The sequence below is a fragment of the Cyprinodon tularosa genome, unplaced genomic scaffold (assembly GCF_016077235.1).
Source record: "Cyprinodon tularosa strain WSP-4 unplaced genomic scaffold, ASM1607723v1 ctg764, whole genome shotgun sequence".
Lineage (NCBI taxonomy): Eukaryota > Metazoa > Chordata > Actinopteri > Cyprinodontiformes > Cyprinodontidae > Cyprinodon > Cyprinodon tularosa.
Window position 1 is genome coordinate 627,259 of NW_024039523.1, and position 23,895 is coordinate 651,153.

General features: G+C 39.9%; 1 protein-coding gene across 1 annotated transcript in view; it reads right to left on the reverse strand.

Annotated features, from left to right (window-relative positions):
* The window catches only part of LOC119773524 (gamma-aminobutyric acid receptor subunit rho-1-like), a 31,860-nt gene extending 23,614 nt beyond the window's left edge, over nt 1–8,246 (reverse strand). Inside the window, exon 1 of the mRNA XM_038270510.1 lies at nt 8,143–8,246. Coding sequence (XP_038126438.1) covers nt 8,143–8,246 — 104 coding nt within the window. The remainder of the gene's footprint in view (nt 1–8,142) is intronic.
* Nucleotides 8,247–23,895: the final 15,649 nt, after the last annotated feature.

Sequence of the window (23,895 nt, forward strand, 5' to 3'; positions counted from 1 at the left end):
TCTGTTTAAGTTTTATCTTTGAGTTTTCATTGGTTTTATTTCCATTTTGTGTCATTCTAGTTATTTTTGATTGTATTTGAGTTCTTAGGTATTTCTTGTTTGCCCTCTTGTGTCAGTCTCCTTCCCCCTAGCTCCCTTCTAGACACCCCTGTTCACACCTGCTCCCAATCTGCAGGTGTTTGTTTCTCTCTCCCATATATGCAGCTCCTGCTCAGTCACTGTTGCTGGTTTGTCGTCATTTCTTTGCCCTTGTTGTGAGTTTTCCTGGTTTTCAGTATTTTGGGGATTTTGCTTAGTTATGATTTTGGATTTTTGCTTCTGTTGTTCTTTTTGGTTAATTAAATATTGCAAGAAACCACCTCAGCTTTAGTTTCTGCATTTGGGTCCTTTTCAAACCTCCACCCACCTGACACTATATAGTCCCCGCTCTATATAATGAGGGATTTAGTGGTTAGAGCAGATGTTTGGACACAGTAAGTTTGTATGAGCTATGAGAACAGCAACTTTTAAGCAGAGCATGCACCAGAAGAAATGGGCTTGTGCACGCTCTGCATGAATCATGACAGCAGACAAGATAGAGGAGAGCAGGAGGCGGGGTTACCAATCTAATTGCTCTGGTGAGCAGAGTTCGCTGCTTTTAGATGTTGTCTCCAAAGTCTCCAGTATCAGAAAAAAGTCTCTAGATTTGGCGCTAGGTGCTTTTTTGTAATCAAAGTTCTAGAGGGGTCTGAAAAGTGGCTAAATATAGCGACTAAAGCGCTAAGTTGACAACAATGTTCTTTGCATTGTTTGTTTTCAAATGGTTTGCTGCTGTCTGTTTGGACCTTTCTGAACATGTGCAGCAAATGGACTGATCCAATATGGTGGACATTGAAGGGGGGGCTGAGACACACTTAATATTATCCGCGTTCTGATGACATTTTAGGGAAAGTATTTTTATTAAAAACATAATTAATGTGCACAAATAAGGAATAGTTATTTTAACCATACATGTAAACAGAGTTTTATGGAGCCCCCAGGAACTTGGGGCCCTAGGCAACTGCGTAGTTTTGCCTAATGGTAAATCCCCCCCTAAGTCCTCTCTATGGCCTCATCAAATCTCTTCTAATAGAGCTGGCTGATCCAGACAAAAAAAAATAAATAAATCTTTTTAATCTACATGGCAATATTAAGTATTTGTTTTCTTTCCATTGTGGGATCAAGTAGAAAAATGACTTAGTAATGTTATAAATAAAAATAAACAATATGGTCTCATCTGTTATCTCTTTTTGAGACATATTTATACTTTTATAATATCGTTGTGTTACCCAGTCGTATCTCCCAGGCTGGGAGTTTGGTCTGTCGCCTCAGAAGTCCACCAGGCAAACCGAGCTCAACAGCTCTCCTTCCTCAGCTTGACTGGATCATATATTGGTCTATTATGAGGTTACATTGTTAAATGCTTTTATTTCAAATTAAAAGCATACTTTCATTTTGTATTGAACCAAATTATATCAAATCTTACTTGAATTAATGTCTTCTCATATTTTTTCTTAAACTTCATTGAAATCCCGATCTATAAAACACAAAACAACAAAGTCTAGTTCACAATGTCCTGAATGACATTAAATAAGTCAGCCAGAATTTAAAATAATCCATTAACCCTATTAATCCCTGAATGAATCTCCAGTTAAACCAGTAAAATCAACTAATCTTCTCAAGTCTAAAATCCTCTGACAGCTGTAGAGCAGGGAAACAGATAGGCTTTAACTCTGGCTGGATGTTAACACATTTTTAAGATCTTCTGGTTTGCAAAGTTGACTGAAAATGGGATTTTAATGCTAGGCTTCATCTCAACATACAGACATTACCTAGAGTTCAACACAGTGATAACTCAGGAAACCATTTCAGAATCATGTTAACACTCACATAACCAGAGTCAACGTGTTTTTCAAAGCAGGGATATATATAAGAGCTACAGTTTGGATGATCTGATTTCAAAGTCTTACATGTACAGTGGGGCCAAATATTATTTAGTCAGCCACTGATTGTGCAAGTTCTCCTACTTATAATAGAAAAATCATTTTCATCATAGGTAGCTTCAACTATGAGAGACGAAATGAGAAAGGAAAATACAGGAAATCACACTGTAGGAGTAGTAAGAATTGAATTGCAAATTATGGTGGAAAATAAGTATTTGGTCAATAACTAAAGTTCAACTCAATTCTTTGTAACATAACCTTTGTTGGCAATGACAGAGGTCAAACGTTTCCTGTAGGTCTTCACCAGGTTTGCGCACACTGTAGCTGGTATTTTGGCCCATTCTTCCATACAGATCTCCAGTGATGTTTCGGGGCGTTGGCGATCATAGATTTAGGTTTGATGTCTAGTTTGTATCATTTTAAGTTGTATTTTTTTGTGAAATTTGTTGAGAGGAGCTGCTCTTGGTCGCTGCCTTGGAGGGCCACCATGTTAACAACAAATATAGGTGAGATAATATCCATCCCAGCGACCTTCTTATCGTTGCTACCCTCCTTGAGGAGAAATGGGCTCATACTCATTCTCAGCTCTCACACTCGTTTAATAGGCGTTCCCTCTCGGGAGCAGCTACAAGGTTGTGCATGTACATTTTTTTTTTTTAAGTGGAGAGGGTGGGTCTTTTCAGGAATTCCCCAAAATCCTCCACTATGCCTTTAATAACACAGCAGTACACTGGAAAATAACAGTGGTTAAACTTTTACCAATATAGACATGTTAGACATCCTTAGAAAGTTTAGATTCTCCACAATTCAACCACCAACTTCATTTTATGGACACCATGAGCACCAAAGCACAATTAATAAAGATATAGCAGCATGTCAAATCTGAATTTTCAAAATAAAGCTTCAACTTTCTACCTTTAAAGCGATGGCCTTACTATAAGCCCTCGAAGTGTAACAATCACTGCGTATCAGCCGCCATCTTTAAGCATGCTTCCCCTCATATTATTCCTCATAAAGTCCAACTACTATTGTCTAAGTCCACACGCAATATTTGGCTCTAGAGGCAATGAAATTACCTTTAAAATAAAGGACAGCATGGCTAATTTTAATAATGATGCAGGGAAATATCGCTGGGCATAAACGGCACACAGGCAGATCCGATATGGATCATTGCATGAAGAAATATTTGCTTCAAAATGTTTTGTGGCCATCAAAATGCTTCATTGTGTTTTTTGTTTTTTTTGTGGAAAATCTACAGTTATGGTTGACGGGATGCAGAATAAATGTAAAACAATGGCACATCCATATTTTAAAGCATATCTTTGTTATTGCTTTTCAAAAAAGTCCTATTATTTTCTAGAAGAAATAATCCAACAATGATTCATGTTTTAACTGCTGCAGTTCAGGCTGTGTTTTACTCAAACTATGTTCATTTATCTTTTCAGAAACTAGAAGGTGTTAGCTTTCAAACGATGTATCACACATGTAATTTAGTTTTACAGTCCCCAGTTATTTGTTTTTCCATTTGGGTATGCACAAAGGCAAGGATAACTTAAGAACTTGAGCGCCTGAGCATCAAAGGCAGGGGACGCGCTTCAGAAGCAGCAGCTGGAGTTAGAAAAATGTAACTTTAGCTGCTGGACGCGCCACATCAACCAATCAGAGAAGCTGATCTGGGAGCTGGCAGGGAGACAGACACAGCACTGCTGATGCAGAGCGCTATGATCACTCCTCTGAAACAGTTTATTAACGCCTAAATTAACTTAAAATGTAGAAACCTGCCGGCAGAATATGTTCGCTTTTATTATGCTGGTTCCTGCAGTTTGGATTACGTACATGAAAAACGCTAACAACTACTTCCAGCCGCTGTGAACACTAGCAGAAAACTGCGAAGAGGCAACCGGGCCAGGGGCTGCTGTTGAAGAGATTCCCAGTGACAGCGCACCGCCGGTGTATGGGGGTCTAAACGGCTCCCACAGAGAAATAATCTTTGAAGGCAGGATGGTAATCTGGATCAACTGACTGCACTGATGATGTTTTCAGGTGAACTTTCTCACTTCAACATAGATTCAAACTACTTTTTACCCACAGATCACAGCAAATATAGCTTCCATTTGTGAGAGTATAATTGTGCCTTTTCTCTGCCTAAATAGGGATGATTATTTAGAAGCCTTGATTCAGTCTCTGCTAGAATGTAGGAAGTTGAGGCAGGGTGTGATAACACTAAACCCTCTCTACTCTAGAGAAAGATAAACATGTATTTACTGTGTACAAGGTTCTCACATCCTCCTTCTGTTGTGAACGGAAAACAGTTATCTGAAATCTTTATCTTGCTAAATGTATGTGTTTGACTAATTTAGCTTTTTTTATATTATTTAAAGGGCAAGGCTGTTTTTTTTTTTTTTTTTTTTACATTGGGCCCTTGATTTTACGTTATTCCATCATGTTCTACTCACCCATATGGGTTTTGTGTCATTTGGAGCTGTTCTGAAGATATTCCATTACTGTAGGTTATATCCAAGTAACGTCTTCCTATGGGAAACGACTTGAAGGCACAAACTAAACTGTTCATAATTTATTCTTTATGGTACACCAGCATTCAGAACATGTAGGTGAATCACTGTCCCCCAGACATCCGCGGTTATATTTTTTATATTTATATCTTTTAAAAACAAAGCAGCGTGTGTTTGACGTTTCCCGCACGCACAGGCTACCATTCATTCATCCTGTCCTCTGAACTGCTGCTGGTTTTCCTCACATGCCTGGAAGATGTCTAGTGCTGCTACCACAGATGATCTTGCTCTCCAAATGGAATTGAACGATTCAGATTAGCTAGAATGAATAGAAGGGGTAGAGCGTAACCGCCTGTGGCCTGGGCTGCCTGTCACAACTGCAGTCCGGCGCACGGATAATGTCATACACATTAAAAATAGAAAGCTGGCTCCTTGGTTTAATGAGAAGTGCGCACTTTGAAGCGTAATGCTGGGAAACTGGATAGAAATTATCGCTCCACAGGCCTACGGGAATCCTACCTAGTCTGGAAAAATAGTTTACTGCTGTATAAGAGGACCCTTTGTAAAGCAATAGCAGCATATTTCTCCTCATTAATAGAGGAGAATAAGAATAATCCTAGATATCTTTTTAATACAGTTGCCAAACTCACCCAGAGCCATAGCTCTGTTGAACCATCCATTCCACCTACTCTTTGCAGTAATGATTTTATGAGATCCTTTCACTATATAGTCCCTGCTCTGTATAGTGATGGAGGGATTTAGGGGTTAGAATGGACGTTCAGACACGGCTTCAGCCTCATCATGTGTCCTGCATTGTGTAGTATGCAGGGGGTAAGGAGGGACAATCAGTCATGTTTGAAATTCAGTCGGCCCTTGTGAGGTGTTGGTGAGTAAATCCTGCTGTTAAAGCAGAGCTATGAGCCGATTTACCAGAACTTCCATCGCTGCACATGTGCAACAAGACAATTCCTCTTCTTCCAGATTGATGAGTCCGACCAGTGCCATCTCTTGGTGCTGAGTCAGACGTGCGGTTTTTAGACGTACACTGTGAGCAGATAGATCGCATCACAGCGTCGGGTTGTACAGTGGAAGAACTTACATTACAAGCTGCTGACTTTTAAACTCTGTGGTTTTGTCAAACAGTTTGAGCTGTAGCTGAGTACAAAGATTAAAAATATTATTTAGCCGAGTCACAGCTGAGTATCAACCGCATCCACACAGTGCATGAGGTGAATGCAGGACAGAGGCTGTGTTGGACTGAAATGCAGGGAGAAATCTGTTCTAGTACAACAGAAAAAAACCAAAAACATTATGTTTACATTATATTAACATCACACTTTGTAATTGGGTGAGGGATCACTGGAAGCTTTGTACATATGAAACAAATTTTTATAGTTAAAACACAGTGAAGTAATTCTTCTTTCTGCTCAGTCTACAGGCTGAGAGCGACCACCTGTTGGTGCTTTGGAGGTGGGAGGGGCTCAGAGGGGCAATCTGTTCTCACCAACGGCTTCAACAACAGGAAACATTAAGCAGCAACGGGCTCCATGCCACAACATTTTCATAATCTTTCTCTGACTCTTTCTCCTACTGTGGGCTTTTACCAACTTGACACGTCAGATTCAACAAATGCTCTTCACTTTAGTAAATAATCATAAATAATTCACCTAAACTTGATGCAGTCTACCTGTACGTATGGGGGGGCATTCTAGTCTGCTGCCAACATTCGACCCATTACAGTTTGCCTACCAACACAACCGCTCCACTAAGGACGCCATCTGTGCTGCTTTCCAGCTGAGCCTGGCACACCTGGAGGAGAAGATCCCCCACGTGCGGTTGTACTGTTTCAGCATTTAATATAAAAAGAGGATAAAACCAAAACCATTTGATCTAAAAACAGTATAAAAAAAAACTACTGATGGAGGCAAGAGGTTAAACATATGCTTTATATATTTAATACGTTTAAGATCAACATGACAACATTCTGCTATATCTCCTTTTAATACACAGACACAGGTGCAGATACATCTCTGGACTAAGTCTGCATCCCTTCATCTCTGCTCTCCATCTTTTATGCATAAACACATATAAAATGTTGACACTAAAACTTAAATTGAACCAAGTCAGACGGACCCAAACACAAACATTCAGTATAATAATAAAGCCAGGTAGCTGCCATGGAGTACAATGATTGCAAGTCTCACAGTTAGAAAGGCTTTGCTGGGCTTTCTATCCATTCACTGTTCCAGATGTTAGATAGTAGCTTGATTTCCGACTCTTTCTTTCTTTTGATGAAATGACTACAAATTTTCAGTGTTGGGATGCTGATATTTTGGAATTAAACATCTTTTTTAACTGTTCTTTGTCTTGAAACTTAATACGCTCTGGATACCGACATGCCAGCTGCAAGTATAGGTTTAGGTTCCCTACTCCGCAAAGCTGTATACTCCTTCACTCTCTCTCCCTATTGGAACTGTTGATCAAATGTAAAAGTGTAAAATGTTTTAAAAAAAACAAACAAAAAACAATCATTTACAACCTCTTTTTGTTGGATCCAAGTCAATTAATAAGATTGCAATTCAAGGAGAACTCCAACCCCCCGTCTTTCTTCAAAATAGGATCAAATCATCCTTACTCATAACTTTTTTTCAAATCTAGCCATTTTACTTCTCACCAATTTATATATTTAATGTCTTACACAGTGGCAGTTCTAGACCAAATGTACCAGGGGGCCAGAAGGGGGCCAGCGTGCTTTCATGGGGGCACCAAAAAGCATGAAATAAAAAACAAAGCAAGGGTTTCAAATATATTAATACAGCTGCATGAAGTGAAATTTCTATTCAATTAGGTTCAATTAAAATTCTATGTCTTATTGCCAGTAGGTCAATATACATTCAGAATTTAGGAATTTCACATATTTTTGACTTAATTTAAGTTAAAATTACAATTTTTCTTAATAAAATCTGAATTAAAACTCAAGAAAAACTGATAAATTCAGCTGTAAAAAATTGTTAAAATTTGATTTGGAATAAAAAACATTTAGCAGATGAAAACTTGGATCCTATCACAATACCACTGAAGCTATCGCCTCATTGTTTTTAAATAATTAATGAAACAGAATTTATATTAAAAAGAAAAAAAAGAATGAAATAGATCCAAAGGACCTATCAGAAGCCATGTCTGTTCTAGCGCATATCATCATTAGAATTTCTTTGAGTACAGTCTTTAGTACGGGGGTCATAATAGGGGCCAGGTCGTGATCTACAGGGGTACTGGCCCCTGTTGGCCCCTGTCTAGAACCGTCCATGGTCTTACGGCTCATAAAGTAGACAAATAGTGTTACCCTGTAAGATTCTAGGTGTGGGATGATATGATGTGTCTTTTTTTCATGTTTTGAAGGAGTTTAAATGTAAGGAGATGCAAAACAGAAGTTTAAACCATTACATTGGTACACATTTGATTTTGTATGTGACATTATATTTCGTATTATTTCTTATTTATCTGCCAGAACACAGCTCGGAAACAAATAATTCATTGCCACACCCCTTTGTTTAGAAATAAATAGTTGATCTTTTTGTTATACAGAACCAGTTTGCCTGTCAGATCATAAAGTCTGATAAAACTGTAAATTAGCCAAACCTTTTCTTATTCTTATATTCTGCACTCACCTGACCTCTCTATAAGCACGCAGATGTTGCCCTCTGGGGCGCCAGTGCCCAGACACCCCGACCATCCAGAGGAGGATGCTGAGCAGCACCACATCTGTATGCATGATGTCCACAATCCCAGCCTTCTCCTCCACGCCACTCAAGTCTGCAGCCTGCTCCACAGTCTGTCAGCACACAGCATGACTCGCTCTGAAAACATAGGAAGAATTTATACATAACATCAAGGTCTTTAATCTCTTAGACGATGGGGATGCAGTTAGCCTGCAAATCTCTACGAGTCAAATAGCACGGATTTACTCAGTGCGCCCACTGGAGTCAATAAAGCCACAGTACGTCCCACTTTGATCCTGATGGTGAGAGAGGAAGGGAATTTGATGATGGGGATCACAGGAGTGGTTTAACAGAGCCACTTGTTCGGCTATTTGTCAACACCTGGATGCATTATTTTACGGTACTCACTCCATGAAAAACCTGCAGATGGAGGAACTGGTCACCGCTTGCATGCCACTCCCCCATTCATCTTTTCCAATCCTATTCAACTTGTCTTACACATGTATGGTGTCCCAGGCATTATGATCCATCATCACAGACACATAGAGGCATTGCTATGCTCCAGTTTGAATCAATTAACACTGAGTGGTGTGTAGAATATTATGTAACAGTCTGATAATCCTATTGGCCACAGAAGGCCTATAAACTGTGGCAGGGTAATTCCACCAGGCTTTAAATTCTAACATCTTCCTCATCTACTCTGCACTATAAAAGAAAAAAAATTACGTTGTTCCTTTTTTTTCCCCCTTGTAAGCCACAGAATATGTTGCAATATAAAATATATATACATATAAACATCTATCTATATAAATACCCATATAAACACCCTGTGCAATAACCCTATATAATAATCCTACTATAAAAAAAAAGCTGTGAAATGTGGACGCACTGTATATACTGTATATATCCCATGCACTTTTCTCTTCCTTTGGCTCATTCTTCGTCTCCTATGACTACTTGAGATGATGTAATGAGGTGATGAGGACATTTCTCCACCGCGAGATCAATTAAGTCAGTCAGTCAATCAATCAATCAATCAATCAATCAATCAATCAATCAATCAATCAATAATAATACAATGGAGCAAAGAGAGGGTCACCATAGTTTGGCTATATTTGAAATAAATCCAATGAAATTAAAGGTAGCTTTGAAAAACGATTGTCAGAATTTTACCTTTTGAGTTTCAAAGTGAAGAAAGTGCATATTGAACACACAAACACACCCAGTTATAAGTTGGTTTAGGTCACTAGTTATCCACTGTCTGTGGAAAGGCATCTTACTTTCTGGTGTGGATTGTATTTTTCAAATGTAAATCAATTCTTTTTATTCATCCTTAAGTACTTTAAGTACTTAAGGATGCAATGTGATGAAATGAGTCTCGGATTGAAGGTTCTGATGCTTCTGTGGGTGACCAGCACATCATGAAGAGGATGTGGGAATTGTGCTGAATTGATTTTATCCTGGCCAACACTCTCTTCCCTGACACTGCAGTCAGAGAGTCCAGCTCCTCTCCAACACTGTCACTGGCCTTGTGGATGAGTTTAAGTCTGTTGGCGTCCTTCACTTTCAGTCGGCTTCCCCAGCAACAGGGGTGCCTCTAGAAATGTTTCATAGGGGGGGCCAGATGGTGCCTCTGAAATTCTTGGGGTGGCACAAAGAAACATAATATCAAGATTTTATTCTACTGCTGTGGTAAAACTGCCTGTGGAAAACTATCATAAAGATCTAAGTAAACCCCTGCTCATATCTTTTGGCTTATTGTGTGATTATTAATGTTACTACTGATCTAATGTGCACAGACATAGACCAGTTAACATTTGGAGTTGAACAATAGTTGTGTTTTATTTATATTTGAAATAAGTTGTACATTTATTCATTTTTTTAAAACTTAAAATGACTGGTGGTCCAGGAACAGGTGGAACTCCTGCTTTCACTGAGTTCTGCTGCTTCTGTCATCAAAGCTGCTGACTGTCCCTGCTCTGCTGCTGGTTGATGCTTTTCCCAAACACTGTCCTTTACTAATGCTGCTCTGTGTCCTCATCATGCTGCTGGATCTGTTTCTCTCCTGCATCCTCCTCCTCACTCTCCTTCTCCTCCTCCTCCTCTCTCTTCTCCTCCTCCTCCTCTTCTTCTCCTCCTCCTCCATCCTCCTTCTCTCTCTCCTCCTCCTCTCCCTTCTCCTCCTCCTCCTCCTCCTTCTCTCTCTCCTCCTCCTCTCCCTTCTCCTCCTCCTCCTCTTCCTCCTCCATCTCTCTCTCCTCATCCTCCTCTCTCTTCTCCTCCTCCATCCTCCTCTTTCTCATCCTCTCTCTCCTCCATCCTCCTTCTCTCTCTCTTCCTGCTCTCCCTTCTCCTCCTCCTCCATCTCTCTCTCCTCATCCTCCTCTCTCTTCTCCTCCTCCTCCTCCTCCTCCATCCTCCTCTTTCTCCTCCTCTTTCTCCTCCTCTCTCTTCTCCTCCTCCTCCATCCTCCTCTTTCTTCTCCTCCTCTCTCTTCTCCTCCTCCTCCTCCTCACTGGTTATCTGTTGCACCTGTCATCTCTTTCTCTGCTTCTGCTGTAATTCTTCTTTAAATCAGAGCAGATGTCTGTGGACTTTCTCTTCATGTGTGTAAATTGATCATCCATCCACAATCACCAACTCATCCAGTTAGCTACATAACTATATAAAAACACACTAAAAGCTGCTTTAACAGTATAATGTTACAGTTCACATATCCCCCTTTTCTTTCACAAACAAATGATTTTAATTATTGACCATTTGTTAGTTTTATATGCTTTCTCACTGTTTTTTTTTAGTAGAAAATTTCAATTTAAAAGAATAGGTGCAACTATATAAAGTGAACAAAAGGATAATCAAACTTTGTTATTCGTTTTCAGAAAAACCAAAGAAAAACCACAAAAAGAAACTCATTACAAACCCATATCAACAAAAATACTTTCCCTCTTAATTATCTACAGTGAAAAAATTCATGTTTATGCACAAACATTAATCAAATTGTCCAGTCCTGAAAATATTTGCATTTACTGAGCAGTCCGAAAATGTCCTGAGAAAGTTGTTTGTCGATGCTTATGAGTGATTTCCTGTGATTTTCAAAAAGTTCTGTGAACAGTTTCCAGCAATCCAGTGACTTATTTTCAAAAAGTTTAAAGTTCCTGTAAATGTATATTGAGTGTCTTGCGAGAGAAAAGATTATATTGCTTAAGGTGTGCAGATGAAAAGAGTGTTGTCTTTTTTTCTGTGTTCCAAAAAGTCTTATCCAGTCCCATTCTTTATTTACTTTGCTTTGGTTCCAAGCTTTCCATGATCTCAACAATTGCAATTTAATATGCAACATTTAGTCCAATTAAAAACATAGTGCACTTTAAAAAGATCTCCCTAAACCTTAATAGGGCAAGTTAGTGTTTTTAATCACTTGCATACCCCTTACAAATGTAGTCCCCCCCCCCCATAAATTATATATTACCTACTGTAAATTAAGTTGAGAAAAAAGTTAACAAGGAAAGAAAAAAAGGTAAAAAGCTCATTGAAAAGTTAAAATTGTATAAGTTAACAATTATATTTAGGTTTATAAACTAAACAATGTAAGTGCCAGTATCAGCATTAATGCCTCTAAGGTTATGTTGTACCAAACAAAAATATGTTTCCCTTAGTCTCAGAGTGTTTTTCATTAATTTTTATAGAAGCACTTTTGTTATTTTTCTTAATATATTCGGGCAAGTTGGCTTGTCTTGTTATTACCAATGTGACTAGCAGTCATCCAGGAATTCACAGGACTGCAGTACCACCAAATCACGGAGTAACTTCTGCTGCAATAAGATAGTTTTTAAGAATAAATATCTGCCGTGGACGAGCACTGATGCTGCTTGCAAACACAAAGGTTCCCACTAGGGATTTTAGTATATACACTATATTGCCAAAAGTATTTGCTCACCTGCCTTGACTCACATATGAGCTTAAGTGACATCCCGTTCCTAATCCATAGGGTTCAATATGACGTCGGTCCACCCTTTGCAGCTTGAACAGCTTCAACTCTTCTGGGAAGGCTGTCCACAAGTTTTAGGAGTGTGTTTATGGGAATTTTTGACCATTCTTCCAGAAGCGCATTTGTGAGGTCGCACACTGATGTTGGACGAGAAGGCCTGGCTCTCAGTCTCCGCTCTAATTCATCCCAAAGGTGTTCTATCGGGTTGAGGTCAGGACTCTGTGCAGGCCAGTCAAGTTCATCCACACCAGACTCTGTCATCCATGTCTTTATGGACCTTGCTTTGTGCACTGGTGCACAGTCATGTTGGAAGAGGAAGGGGCCAGCTCCAAACTGTTCCCACAAAGTTGGGAGCATGGAATTGTCCAAAATGTCTTGGTATGCTGAAGCATTCAGAGTTCCTTTCACTGGAACTAAGGGGCCAAGCCCAGCTCCTGAAAAACAACCCCACACCATAATCCCCCCTCCACCAAACTTTACACTTGGCACAATGCAGTCAGACAAGTACCGTTCTCCTGGCAACCGCCAAACCCAGACCCGTCCATCAGATTGCCAGATGGAGAAGCGCGATTCGTCACTCCAGAGAACGCGTCTCCACTGCTCTAGAGTCCAGTGGCGGCGTGCTTTACACCACCGCATCCGACGCTTTGCATTGCACTTGGTGATGTATGGCTTGGATGCAGCTGCTCGACCATGGAAACCCATTCCATGAAGCTCTCTGCGCACTGTTCTTGAGCTAATCTGAAGGCCACATGAAGTTTGGAGGTCTGTAGTGATTGACTCTGCAGAAAGTTGGCGACCTCTTCGCACTATGCGCGTCAGCATCCGCTGACCCCGCTCCGTCAGTTTACGTGGCCTACCACTTCGTGGCTGAGTTGCTGTCGTTCCCAAACACTTCCATTTTCTTATAATACAGCTGACAGTTGACTGTGGAATATTTAGGAGCGAGGAAATTTCACGACTGGATTTGTTGCACAGGTGGCATCCTATCACAGTTCCACGCTGGAATTCACTGAGCTCCTGAGAGCGACCCATTCTTTCACAAATGTTTGTAAAAACAGTCTGCATGCCTAGGTGCTTGAATTTATACACCTGTGGCCATGGAAGTGATTGGAACACCTGATTCCAATAATTTGGATGGGTGAGCAAATACTTTTGGCAATATAGTGTATTTCAAAAAATGCAGTTAATTCAGTCAATTTTTTTTTTAAGTTGAGTGGGGGGTCTTTTAAAAAAATCCTCCACAATACCTTTAAAATCTTTCTAATTAGTTACTCAGAATCAGGCTTGGACTGGTAATCTGTGATCCCAGGCATTTGCCCGGTGGGTTGGTCCTAATTTCAGCGTGCGAGAGCCGGCCCTCCTTAAATCATAGCGGCCCCAAAACTTACTCTCCGGCTGAAGCTCCTACCTGTGACAGCGAAAAACTCAAGGAGCTCAAGAAGCAATCCAATGTTAACTACCTAATTGATGCATGCAGTTTATATCGGCCTTCCTTGTCATGTACATCCTTGTGACGGTTGGCATATGGTGTAATCTTCTATTTCTTTAAACTGTAAAATCCTTGCAACAAACTGAATTAGAATAAATCTAAAATGCTTTCTTTAAACCAAACAACAATGTTCCTCTTATATTTGGCAAATTTATGTTTCAATATTTTGCTTAAATATGTTGTGGTGCATGGTGTTGTTTTGCATCTAAAGGCTAACCTTTCCCATCTTACGTGCATTGTTGCCAAGTTGGGATGTTTCCCAATCTGGCAGTTTAGGATGGCCGTCTCTTGGGTAAAAAATGTTTTTATTTAGATTTATGGCCTAAAAGATCAATAGACTTTGGTTCAAATTGGGCGAGATTTCGAGGCAGTTTATGAAAATATTTTGGTCTAGAAAACGTGAGTGAGTGTGTTTCATATTTGAGACGCACACGTTTGACTGTGCCTTTATTTATTTATTTTTTCGGCGGCAGGGGGGTGGGGTCCATAAGTGGGCCGGTGTAGATGGAAAAATGCCAGGTCCGAAAATCGTTCCCAATCTGAGCCTGATCAGAATGAATGCATTAAAGTGCTGGCCATAATAAATATACTTACTTCTTTTCTTTTTTTACAGTTCTATCCTGACAGCACCGCAAGTGGAGAGATCACGAGTTGAATGTCTGTCGGCTGTGGAGATGCTCCCATCACCAACTCCTCTGTCTACAGAGATGAGAGGAAAGAAAAAAACTCACAGCTTGGAGACGGAAATGGCACCTTCAAAAAAAGACACAATTTGAACGCTTGTCATAAAAGCATCAGCAAAATAGTTAAAGTAGTTCCTTTTTGATGAACAAATCAGCATCTAACTACTAACTCTCCACGCCCAGACTGTCGTGTTCCTGGGCACTAGGATTCAAATTGCCATTTCTAGAGTAACTCAACACGTTTGGCCCCACACTTACAATAACTCGCCATTTTCCACAATTGAGCTTGTGTTCAACCATCCAGCAATTCCTGCTCATCTTTTCACAATAAAAAAACTGTAATAAACAGCTTACCTACAAGGCAAAATGACCCATTAAGAGTAAAATCTGCTGTCCCACAAAGGGCGAAAATGGACTGTGGTCTGGTTCCTTTGAACGCAGCGGTACCAGCAAAGGTTTCACTCCAGCAGGTCTCTTCTGTTCCCATCAGCCACTTGAAAAACTCAGCACACAGACTTTGTAGAATCTTACCTTAATGTCCCTTATGTGAGAAACAGATAGTATTTATAGTTAATTGTATTAAAGCGTTTGTTGTTGACATGTGGCCAGGTTGTTCACATGAGCTCTCAAATCAGAATTGTAGTTTCTTTGTGGTGATAGATTCAACATTAAACCTCGATTCAATAGTGAAAGTTTGAGAATCAAGACTCTCCTGTTTTCTTTTTGGTTTGTTTTTTGATAATAAGTAATAACCAAAATAGCTGTCTTTATATTTTTGTGCCATTTTTATGCTGAAGCTCTTTACAAGTGGTGTAGAATTTGCAGCAGGTGGTTCTACGCATCAATACATCAGGTGGTTTCTGCAAGTTATAAGGTTCTTTAAAATGACTTTAAAAATTATACAGAAAAATACTGATATTAGAACATTTTGTTTGTATTCTTGAATACTAATACTTATTGAATACTCACTTGAATATTTAAAAAATTCAATACTTGAGTAGATGTTTGATCGAGTATCGTTGAATTGTAGTTAAGTAAGATCCGACTATGAGTAGCAATACTACTGTTGAGCACTTAATCCACAACTGGACATATGCAGTGGAGATTATTTTACTCCAGAGATCTGAATGGGTGTGTACACTGGAAAAAACGATCTAGAAATTAGTCAACATTTCTTAAATTAAGTGTATTTACCCTTCATTTGAGCAGGTAAATAAGAGGATTTGCAAATGGAATGAGATTTTTTTGCTCTTAAAATAAGATAATTAGATAATATGCACTTTAAATAAGACAAAGCCATTTTTTTTTCTTATTTTAAATGTAAATTATCTTATTCTGTTGGCAAAGTATTTCACTTACCTCCTCAAGTCAAGAACAAATGCACATATTTTAAGAAAAAAATGACTTAGGCCTATGTGGATTTAGATTTTTTCCAGTGTACATGGCTGCAAAACGGATTGGAAAAAAACCAACTCTCTCATTCAGATTGAAATTTCTTTCTAAATTCAGATTTATTGTCAAATATTTCAGTAGAAAACCTTAGAAAGCGGCCAGTGAGCTTTAGAACTCGCTCCTTTGCCTTATTAAATGCAGCTTTGACTGAACTCACCTTTAGGTCAGGATGAAACTATAATAATGCAGAAAAACAGGCTTTGCTAATTAGCTGGTGCAATTAGCCAGTTTTTCCTAATTCTTCTCACGCACGCGCGCGTGCGCACGCGCATCCGCTGCCATGGAAACGGAGGCCTCTGAACGTCGCCGCCATCTTTAACCGTTACTTTCTAAACTTGAGCTGGACGCTTGACTTGCTGCAGTCTGTGGTTTTTACTAACCTGCCAAAGATGTGCTTCACACCGATGATGAACAGGTTGCAGGATCGGCTGGAAGGTTAATGTCACTATTTTACTATGTTAATTCAAAAAATGTTACTTGAAAAATGATTTTTTTGAAGTTTTTCCATGAAGTTGTGACGGCTAGCTTAGCATCTAGCATCTTTGACATCTCAGAGATTAAATGTGTTTTTAGTCGACTGAATTTGTCAGGAATGTTAACAGCCATTTAATTATTTGAAAAAAAAAAATTTTGTTTCAGAGAAACACCTTTGTTGAATTTTATGTGAAATGTTTGAAAACTAGATTAAGCTAGGTCTGTTATTAAAAAAAAATGCCCTGAAAATATGTTAGCTCTATATGGAAATGTTGGTGAAAATACATTAAATAAAGAAATTAAACAAAGAGACATTTGAAGGACATTTAACATAATATATTATCAAGCCAAACTGTTTATTTTCCTATTTAATAAAAAGTAGTATTTTGGAAGTTGACTGAATTTTAGCTGAAAAAAAAAGAGATGAAGATTTTCAAGTTGTTTAGTTTATTAAATGTGTTTAGAAAATGATGCGTTTTTAACCAGAGTTTTTTATACAAAAACGTTTTTTAAGGGGTATTATGTATTAAATTGATTTTCATTGATCAGAAATGGGAGGAATGATAACAGAGATGCAATGATGTAAAACAGAAACAAAGTTTGGTTTGAGAGAATAATCTATGGTGAATTTAATGTGGAAATGGATGAAAAAAATAGAAAATAAATAATTTTAGGATAAAATGGATTCATTGAATATATTGGAATTTGAAAAGGCCTTTTTAAAAACATGCTGTAGTAAACATATTGGTCTCCATGGATACCATAGTTGAACGCATTAAGCAACTTTCGGTCTTTTTCAGGTGGCATATATTTTTAACTTTAATGGAAGGTCAAAGATGTTAAAAATTTTTTGAGAGATTTTAAAAGTTTCTGGTCTCAGAGGATCATTTATGGCGAGTTTGGTGTCCAATCCTCGGAAAACAAGGTGATTTTGAAATCATGTTTTTAAAGGCAACTACTAAGCAACTAACTAACACTATTAATTTTAATAAAACCCTAAACATGATCATTTATTTGTTTTAAACTTTTGTTTTCCTAAAACAAAAATCAGGTCCTTTACATTTTTTGGCTGTAACATGTTTAGAAATTGACTGAGTTTATAATAAGGATAAAGAAATAAAGAATAAATGTTTCATTAAGAGTTCAGAAAGAAGGATGATATGTTTATTTTACAGAGAGGAGGTAGAATTAATACATGAGTTTAGAGCAATATATTATTTAAAGGTGTTCCTGCAGCCCTTGTTTGGATCTTCAGGTGAAAGTAAATCATTTAATCCCATCTGTCATCATTAATAATAGTTTGTTCATAGAGGACTCTATCATTTGCTAAACATTTAACACTGGATGGTTTCTTCTGAACCATGAAATGTTCTGTATAGGATCCCCTTTCTTTTAGAAAAAAAAAATGTTCTAAATAGTTTGGCATTAAGTTTGTTAATGTCCATTTCTGCTCTGAGCTTTCTATGTGTGTTAATTAAGGTCTTTATTTCTACTCTAGGATTCACTGATAAGCTGAGGTTCTGATTCTGAGAAATTATAGATCTGAACTTTAAAGCTTGATGTTATTAAGCCTTTATTTCTCCTAATAAGGATCATTTTCTGCTTATAGTAAATGAACTTCAAAGATTTATGATTATATTACCAAATCACCCAATAAAACTTTTTTTCTGGTAAAGAGATATATCTAATAGTTCAAAACTATTTCTAATTTGGTAGTCTGGGTTTAATGAAAAACGTTTTTCACTGACAGCTTCAAATGTTCTTTAATCTGAACTAATCTAAATGTCTGTAGCTCCCAAAGGAGGATGTGTGTCCCCTAGTGGAAGCACAGTTTAATAGCAGGGGACATAGTAGAAATAAACTAAATAAATGGACCATTTAGAGCTAATCTTTTTTGTTTTGATAACTTTCTGACAGTAAATTCAATGAAATAAACATTTACATTAAAATAAACTTACAATTTAATTGTAGTCTTGTGATTTAAAGGATATTAGCCACAAGATAGCTGGCAAGGAGCAGCAAAATGTCCCCCTTTACAACAATTAGTCCTCAGGCTGATGCCGAGACAGGGCGACACAATCATATACACACATATTAATATTTTTTATTTTAACACTAACCAAACCGTTAACATTCTTAATCTAATTGATTAGATCTACTTAAACCTGAAAAACTCACAAACGTGTAGTTTTTTTCATTTCATTTTCCTTAATTAATGTTCCTGGTCTAATGATTTTTTTCCTCATAGTTCCAGACGTCGCGCTTCCAGCTGATCCTGACCCGGAGCCCTGGTTCTTGATAGAGGATCCGGGTAATGTAAATGTTATTTATATTATCATCACAGAACCGTACCCCCTTTACAATGAGATAGAAGTAGAAGAAGTAGTGGTTGAGTAGGAGGAGGTAGAGGTGGAAGGCAGTGGCGGCCGGCCCATAGGGGGCGCTGGGGCACCGCCCTCCCTGATAAGAAGAGAGAAACGTAAAATATATTTTTAGAAATTAACTCATAAATGTCAGTTTTACTCTCTAGACTGTGTACCTATAAGCAAAACAAATTATATAAACTACATTTCCCTATCTACTGTCATTCATTTGTGGATTTCCACAGACAGACTCCTACCGTCTCTGTTCTGGGGGCGCTGATCAGACTGACCCACATTTGCAGAGAATCTGTCAATCATGTACTATTGCTAGGTGAATTTAATGGCCAATCAGCGTCTCGGAACTTTATGGTATTGGGGCGCTGAAAATACTGCGCTTTAACAGGCTTCTGCACCCAAGCGCAGGTGCAGACAGTTAGAGGGAAGATGGCGAATGTAACGAACGAGATGCAGCTTCCACCAAATTCGGTGAGATCCTTATTTATCTACCCGTTTGCCAGAAGAACATCCCTGTTGTAGGATATGAACATTTCCTGTCATGGTTATTGTGACTGTGACGAATCCACCTCGTCGCTTAAAGCAACCTCTCTAACTTTGCGCACCACACACACATTCCTGTTATACTGTGTTTGTGAGGACCAATCCGCTCGCGCTGAGACCAGTAGCTCCATGAACTTAAAACACACAAGCTGTTCCTGGTTACCTGCTGGCGTATTGAGGGTGCACACTTAATATTTCAGTGGGGTTAGCCGTGTGTGTGTGTGTGGGGGGGGGTGGGGGTGGGGGGGGGTGGGGGGGGGTGGGGGGGGTGTGTGTGTACGTGTTTATGCTACGGGGACTTGTCATCTTCAGTCTGGCTGCGTCTTTGCTGGGTTCAAACCCAGTTTGGTGTAATTGAATAAGTCAATGAATCTGTGTAAAAGAATTAAGTTGTAAAAATTATTTGTTTTTGTACATCAATTGTTTGTGGAGGTAATACATGGACAAAACTGATTAATGAGAAGAAATCAGAAATAAGAGAGCCTGAGGGTAGGGGCTTAAACTATTTAATGAGGGCTGTGGGAAGAAAAGCGGCAAATTTTTGTTTTCTGTTTCTTTGTTACATTGCTGGTAACTGGAGGGAGGCTGAGGCCCAGAGGATCTTGTATGTGTAGTTTCTTTTGCACCCTGTTTTGAGTTTTTGAGCTCAATAAATCACCAACACCGGTAACCCGACTGAGACTGGATTCTTGGAGGCCAAAGAACCCTGTCACAGTGACCCAAATCATCACTGTTACTGTTATTATATAGTAAATTAAATCATTACTGTTAAATTGTATGTATTGTCCAATTGTTTATTTGAATTCTTATTCCGGATTAGTTGGAGACATACACTAGGCTATATCAGCCCCACCAAAAATATTTTTCACCAGCCGCCACTGGTGGAAGGAGTAGTGGTGGATCAGTATGAGCAGGCGGGGGTGCAGTCTTTTGAGGGGGAAGATTTTGATTTTGATGATGTCAGGTCTTTTTCTGGTGAGTCTCTTGAGGAGTCTAGTGACTCCTACGGGTATGATACCACGAGCTCTGAGGAAGAAGATGATGAAGACGACGACCACCTTCCCCCACATCTTCGGTTCACCCAGAGGACTCCCCCCGACTTCAGACTCCCGTGGAACCACGAAGAGCCAGAAGAGTCCCTGGAGTGCCAAGAAGACCGCGTCTCCAGGAGGAGGAGAAGAGAGGAAGATGAGGAAGATGATGAAGACGATGACCACCTTCCCCCACATCTTCGGTTCACCCAGAGGATTCCCCCCGACTTCAGACTCCCGTGGAACCACGAAGAGCCAGAAGAGTCCCTGGAGTGGCAAGAAGACCGCGTCTCCAGGAGGAGGAGAAGAGAGGAAGATGAGGAAGATGATGAAGACGATGACCACCTTCCCCCACATCTTCGGTTCACCCAGAGGATTCCCCCCGACTTCAGACTCCCGTGGAACCACGAAGAGCCAGAAGAGTCCCTGGAGTGCCCAGAAGACCTCGTCTCCAGGAGGAGGAGAAGAGAGGAAGATGAGGAAGAGGAGCTTCCCTGGAAGAGGCTTTGTCGTGAGAGGGATGTTTAAGAAGAGGAATTCTGGCAGGATCTGGCAGGTCTAGGGATGCCTCAGGTAGCGTCTTGCACCGTGGCTTTTATTTACCCCGCTGCTAGATTTTTATTTAAGTTTTAAATGTTAGAAATTTCGTTTAGCACTGACATCTGAGCGGCACTGAGGACATGACAACGATTTAAAAAAGGTGTGGAACATGAGAGCTGGCTAAGGCAGACATAATCTAGCATGCTCTACATCTAATGTCAGAGCTGGACAGTCTGCCAGCTAACAGAAGGCAACACAAACAAAGGATTGATAAAAGAACAAGGTTTGAAAAAAAGAAACACAGCATGGAGGCAAATGAATACAAAATAAAAACACCAAAAGACAAAAAATGAATCCCGGTTGAAAACAGATGAACCACAAGGAGGCAAACCAATCCAACGAGCAGTTGGACATCACTGCTGAGGACAACGCAGGAGGTCAAAGAAAAATCTTAAAGGTCTAAAAATGGAGTTGAGGTCACCTAAAGTCTATAGGCAGAGGGCCAAGGCTGTAGTGGAGACAGATTATCTAGAGTAGGACGATGCTGCTGGGGACAAACTGGATCTAGAATGGAACAGGGGGACAAACTGGATCTAGAATGGAACAGGGAGACAAACTGGATCTAGAATGGAACAGTGGCACAGCTTGTGGTGGTCATCAGTGGAACTGGTCTCTGGGATGTTGGTGAGAAGGTAAAGAGACGATGCTTGGAGGGACAAACTGATTTCAGAGCAGTTTGAGACAGAGGACAGGACTGATGTAGGGATTTGGGTTGTGAGAGGAGCCGACTGTTAGAAACAGCTTTTCAGATGCGACTTGGTCTACTTCTAGATGTTCCTCTGGTCAGTTAGTTTTCAGGCCTACTTTGAGGGAATAGAATCCTCTGCAGACATACTCTCCATATGATCTAGGCCTGTTCTGACCGCAGTGGATCTCTTCTGTGTTTTTTGAATCCCATGTTGGACCGAGCCTCTCCAAGCTTTGGGCCTTCAGAAGATGCTGATGAGATCTGCAGCGACCAAACCAGAGGAGGATCATCTGGGCTGCTGACCTTTACAGAGAGTGAGAGCATGTTCAGTAAGGAGCAACAATAATCCATCTTTGAAACAGAAAGTTAACATTTCAGGTGGCCTCACTTAATTCAATTCAATTCAGTTTATTTCTATAGCGCCAAATTCACAACACATGTCATCTCAAGGCACTTTACAGTTCAACCAGATCATACAGTCAAATTGATACAAAGTTTTCTATCTAAGGAAAACCAGTTGATTGCATTGACTCATTGACTCAAATACAATCCCCCACACTAAGCATGCTTGTAGCGACAGTGGAGAGGAAAAACTCCCTTTTAACAGGAAGAAACCTCCAGCAGAACCAGGCTCAGTGTGAGCGGCCATCTGCCGAGGCCGACTGGGGTTCAAGGAGACAGAAGCAGAGATACAAAAAGCAGCTGTAAAAGGCGGCCCCGTCCAGGAAACACACAGCCAGGCAGACGAGCTCCAAGGCAGCTCCCATGCCAGAGGGAGTTAGTTTTTCATGTATGTTCAGACACTGTGGACGTCCAAAAGCAGAACTTCTGTGAGGAACCGGGACATCCAGGATGGTGAGGAGCTTCCCAGTCCCCACCTGAGGACGGCACAGAGAAAGACTGAAACAGAAAACACAAGGAGTAAGACTTTATTAACGCCACAAACCGACAACTCAGGCCTGATTAAAAGCTAACAGTCACTGAAACACAGAGAGACCAAGATTATGATGAAAACAACATCCTGCCCAGATTTAAACTTGGTTTCCAGGAAATTAATTTGTCTTCTTTTTGCAGGGAAAGCAGGTTGAACATGGAAGCGGTTTTCTAGCAGCCGGATCACATGTTATCTGACTAGAGAGGCATCACATGCAGACAGTTTCAGACTCTGAGGATGCTTTGCTTTCATTGATGAAGGAGCTGAAGAAGAGGACGGAGCACAGAGACCGCTAAGGAGGAGAAACATGGCTCCTCTATTTCTCTCCAACATGCTGGAGTCCTGGACTGAAAAACGTTGACGACCCTGCAGCTAAACCATCAGTCTGCTCCACCCAGTAAGAGAACGTAACGAACCTTTATTGCTTCCAGATGTTCATCAGTATTGGTGGAGATATTAAAAACAGATCCAGAACAAACAGATTTAAAAGATAAAACCATCCCATCGACCTTTAATCTTTATCTTTCATCATTAATTGTTCACCTCCGCTTGAATCTTTGTAACCAAAATTTACCAGAACCAGAAGTTCTGACTTTTCCATTAGACCACAGATAAAGAGTTAGGAAGCAGCTTCTGATCCAATATGGGAGAATTCCCCCCTGGTTGATCTCTGAAGGGTTTTTAGAACTTTTTAAAGCAGAGAAACGACCGACTGAAGACTTGCAGCATTTTCAGGCATTTTCTCAAAGCATCCATTCTCTACAGTTATTGGCTTCTGTTAACTTTAGCTTCTCCCTGTGTGTTTCCCTCTTCTCTTGGTCAAAGTTCCACCTCTCCCAGTGTTCATGTGTTTAAATGTCACAGACTAGCGTGTTCGTTCACTAACTCCTGTTCTTCTTTTCCACATAAGGTCATCTGCTCCTCGGACCGGCGCCTCTGTGTCTGTTGGACGTCTGCTCTCCTGTTAAAGACCCGCTGGGCCGCAGTAGATGGGCGCTGACATGGAGCTGCTGGAGGTTCCTTCCTGCTTAAAGCTGCTTTTCCTCTCTACTGTCACCACTTCACTGCTCAGGAGGAAGGACTGCTGTAAAATGAACCACTGCATGTGATTGGCTGAGCTTCCTCGGATTGAAGACATTTCTCTAAACGCCACAATAAGCTGAATTTATTTTATGTTGTAAATAGGATCGGGCTGGACTCCATGTTTGTGTTTCAAATTGATTCTGTGTTTCTGTTGTTTTCTGTTCCATGTTTTTGTATTAAAGTTGTCATGTAAATTGCCTTCAGATGACATTTGCTGGGACTTGTTTCTATTTTACAAGACTGGATTATAATAAATTCCCCTTCTGGGTCTGTTTCTGTTGAAGGATGCTTCCTGTCGTTCTATCTTCACATGTTATTTCTCACTATAATAAAGGTTTGATTGAAGTCATGTGAACAGG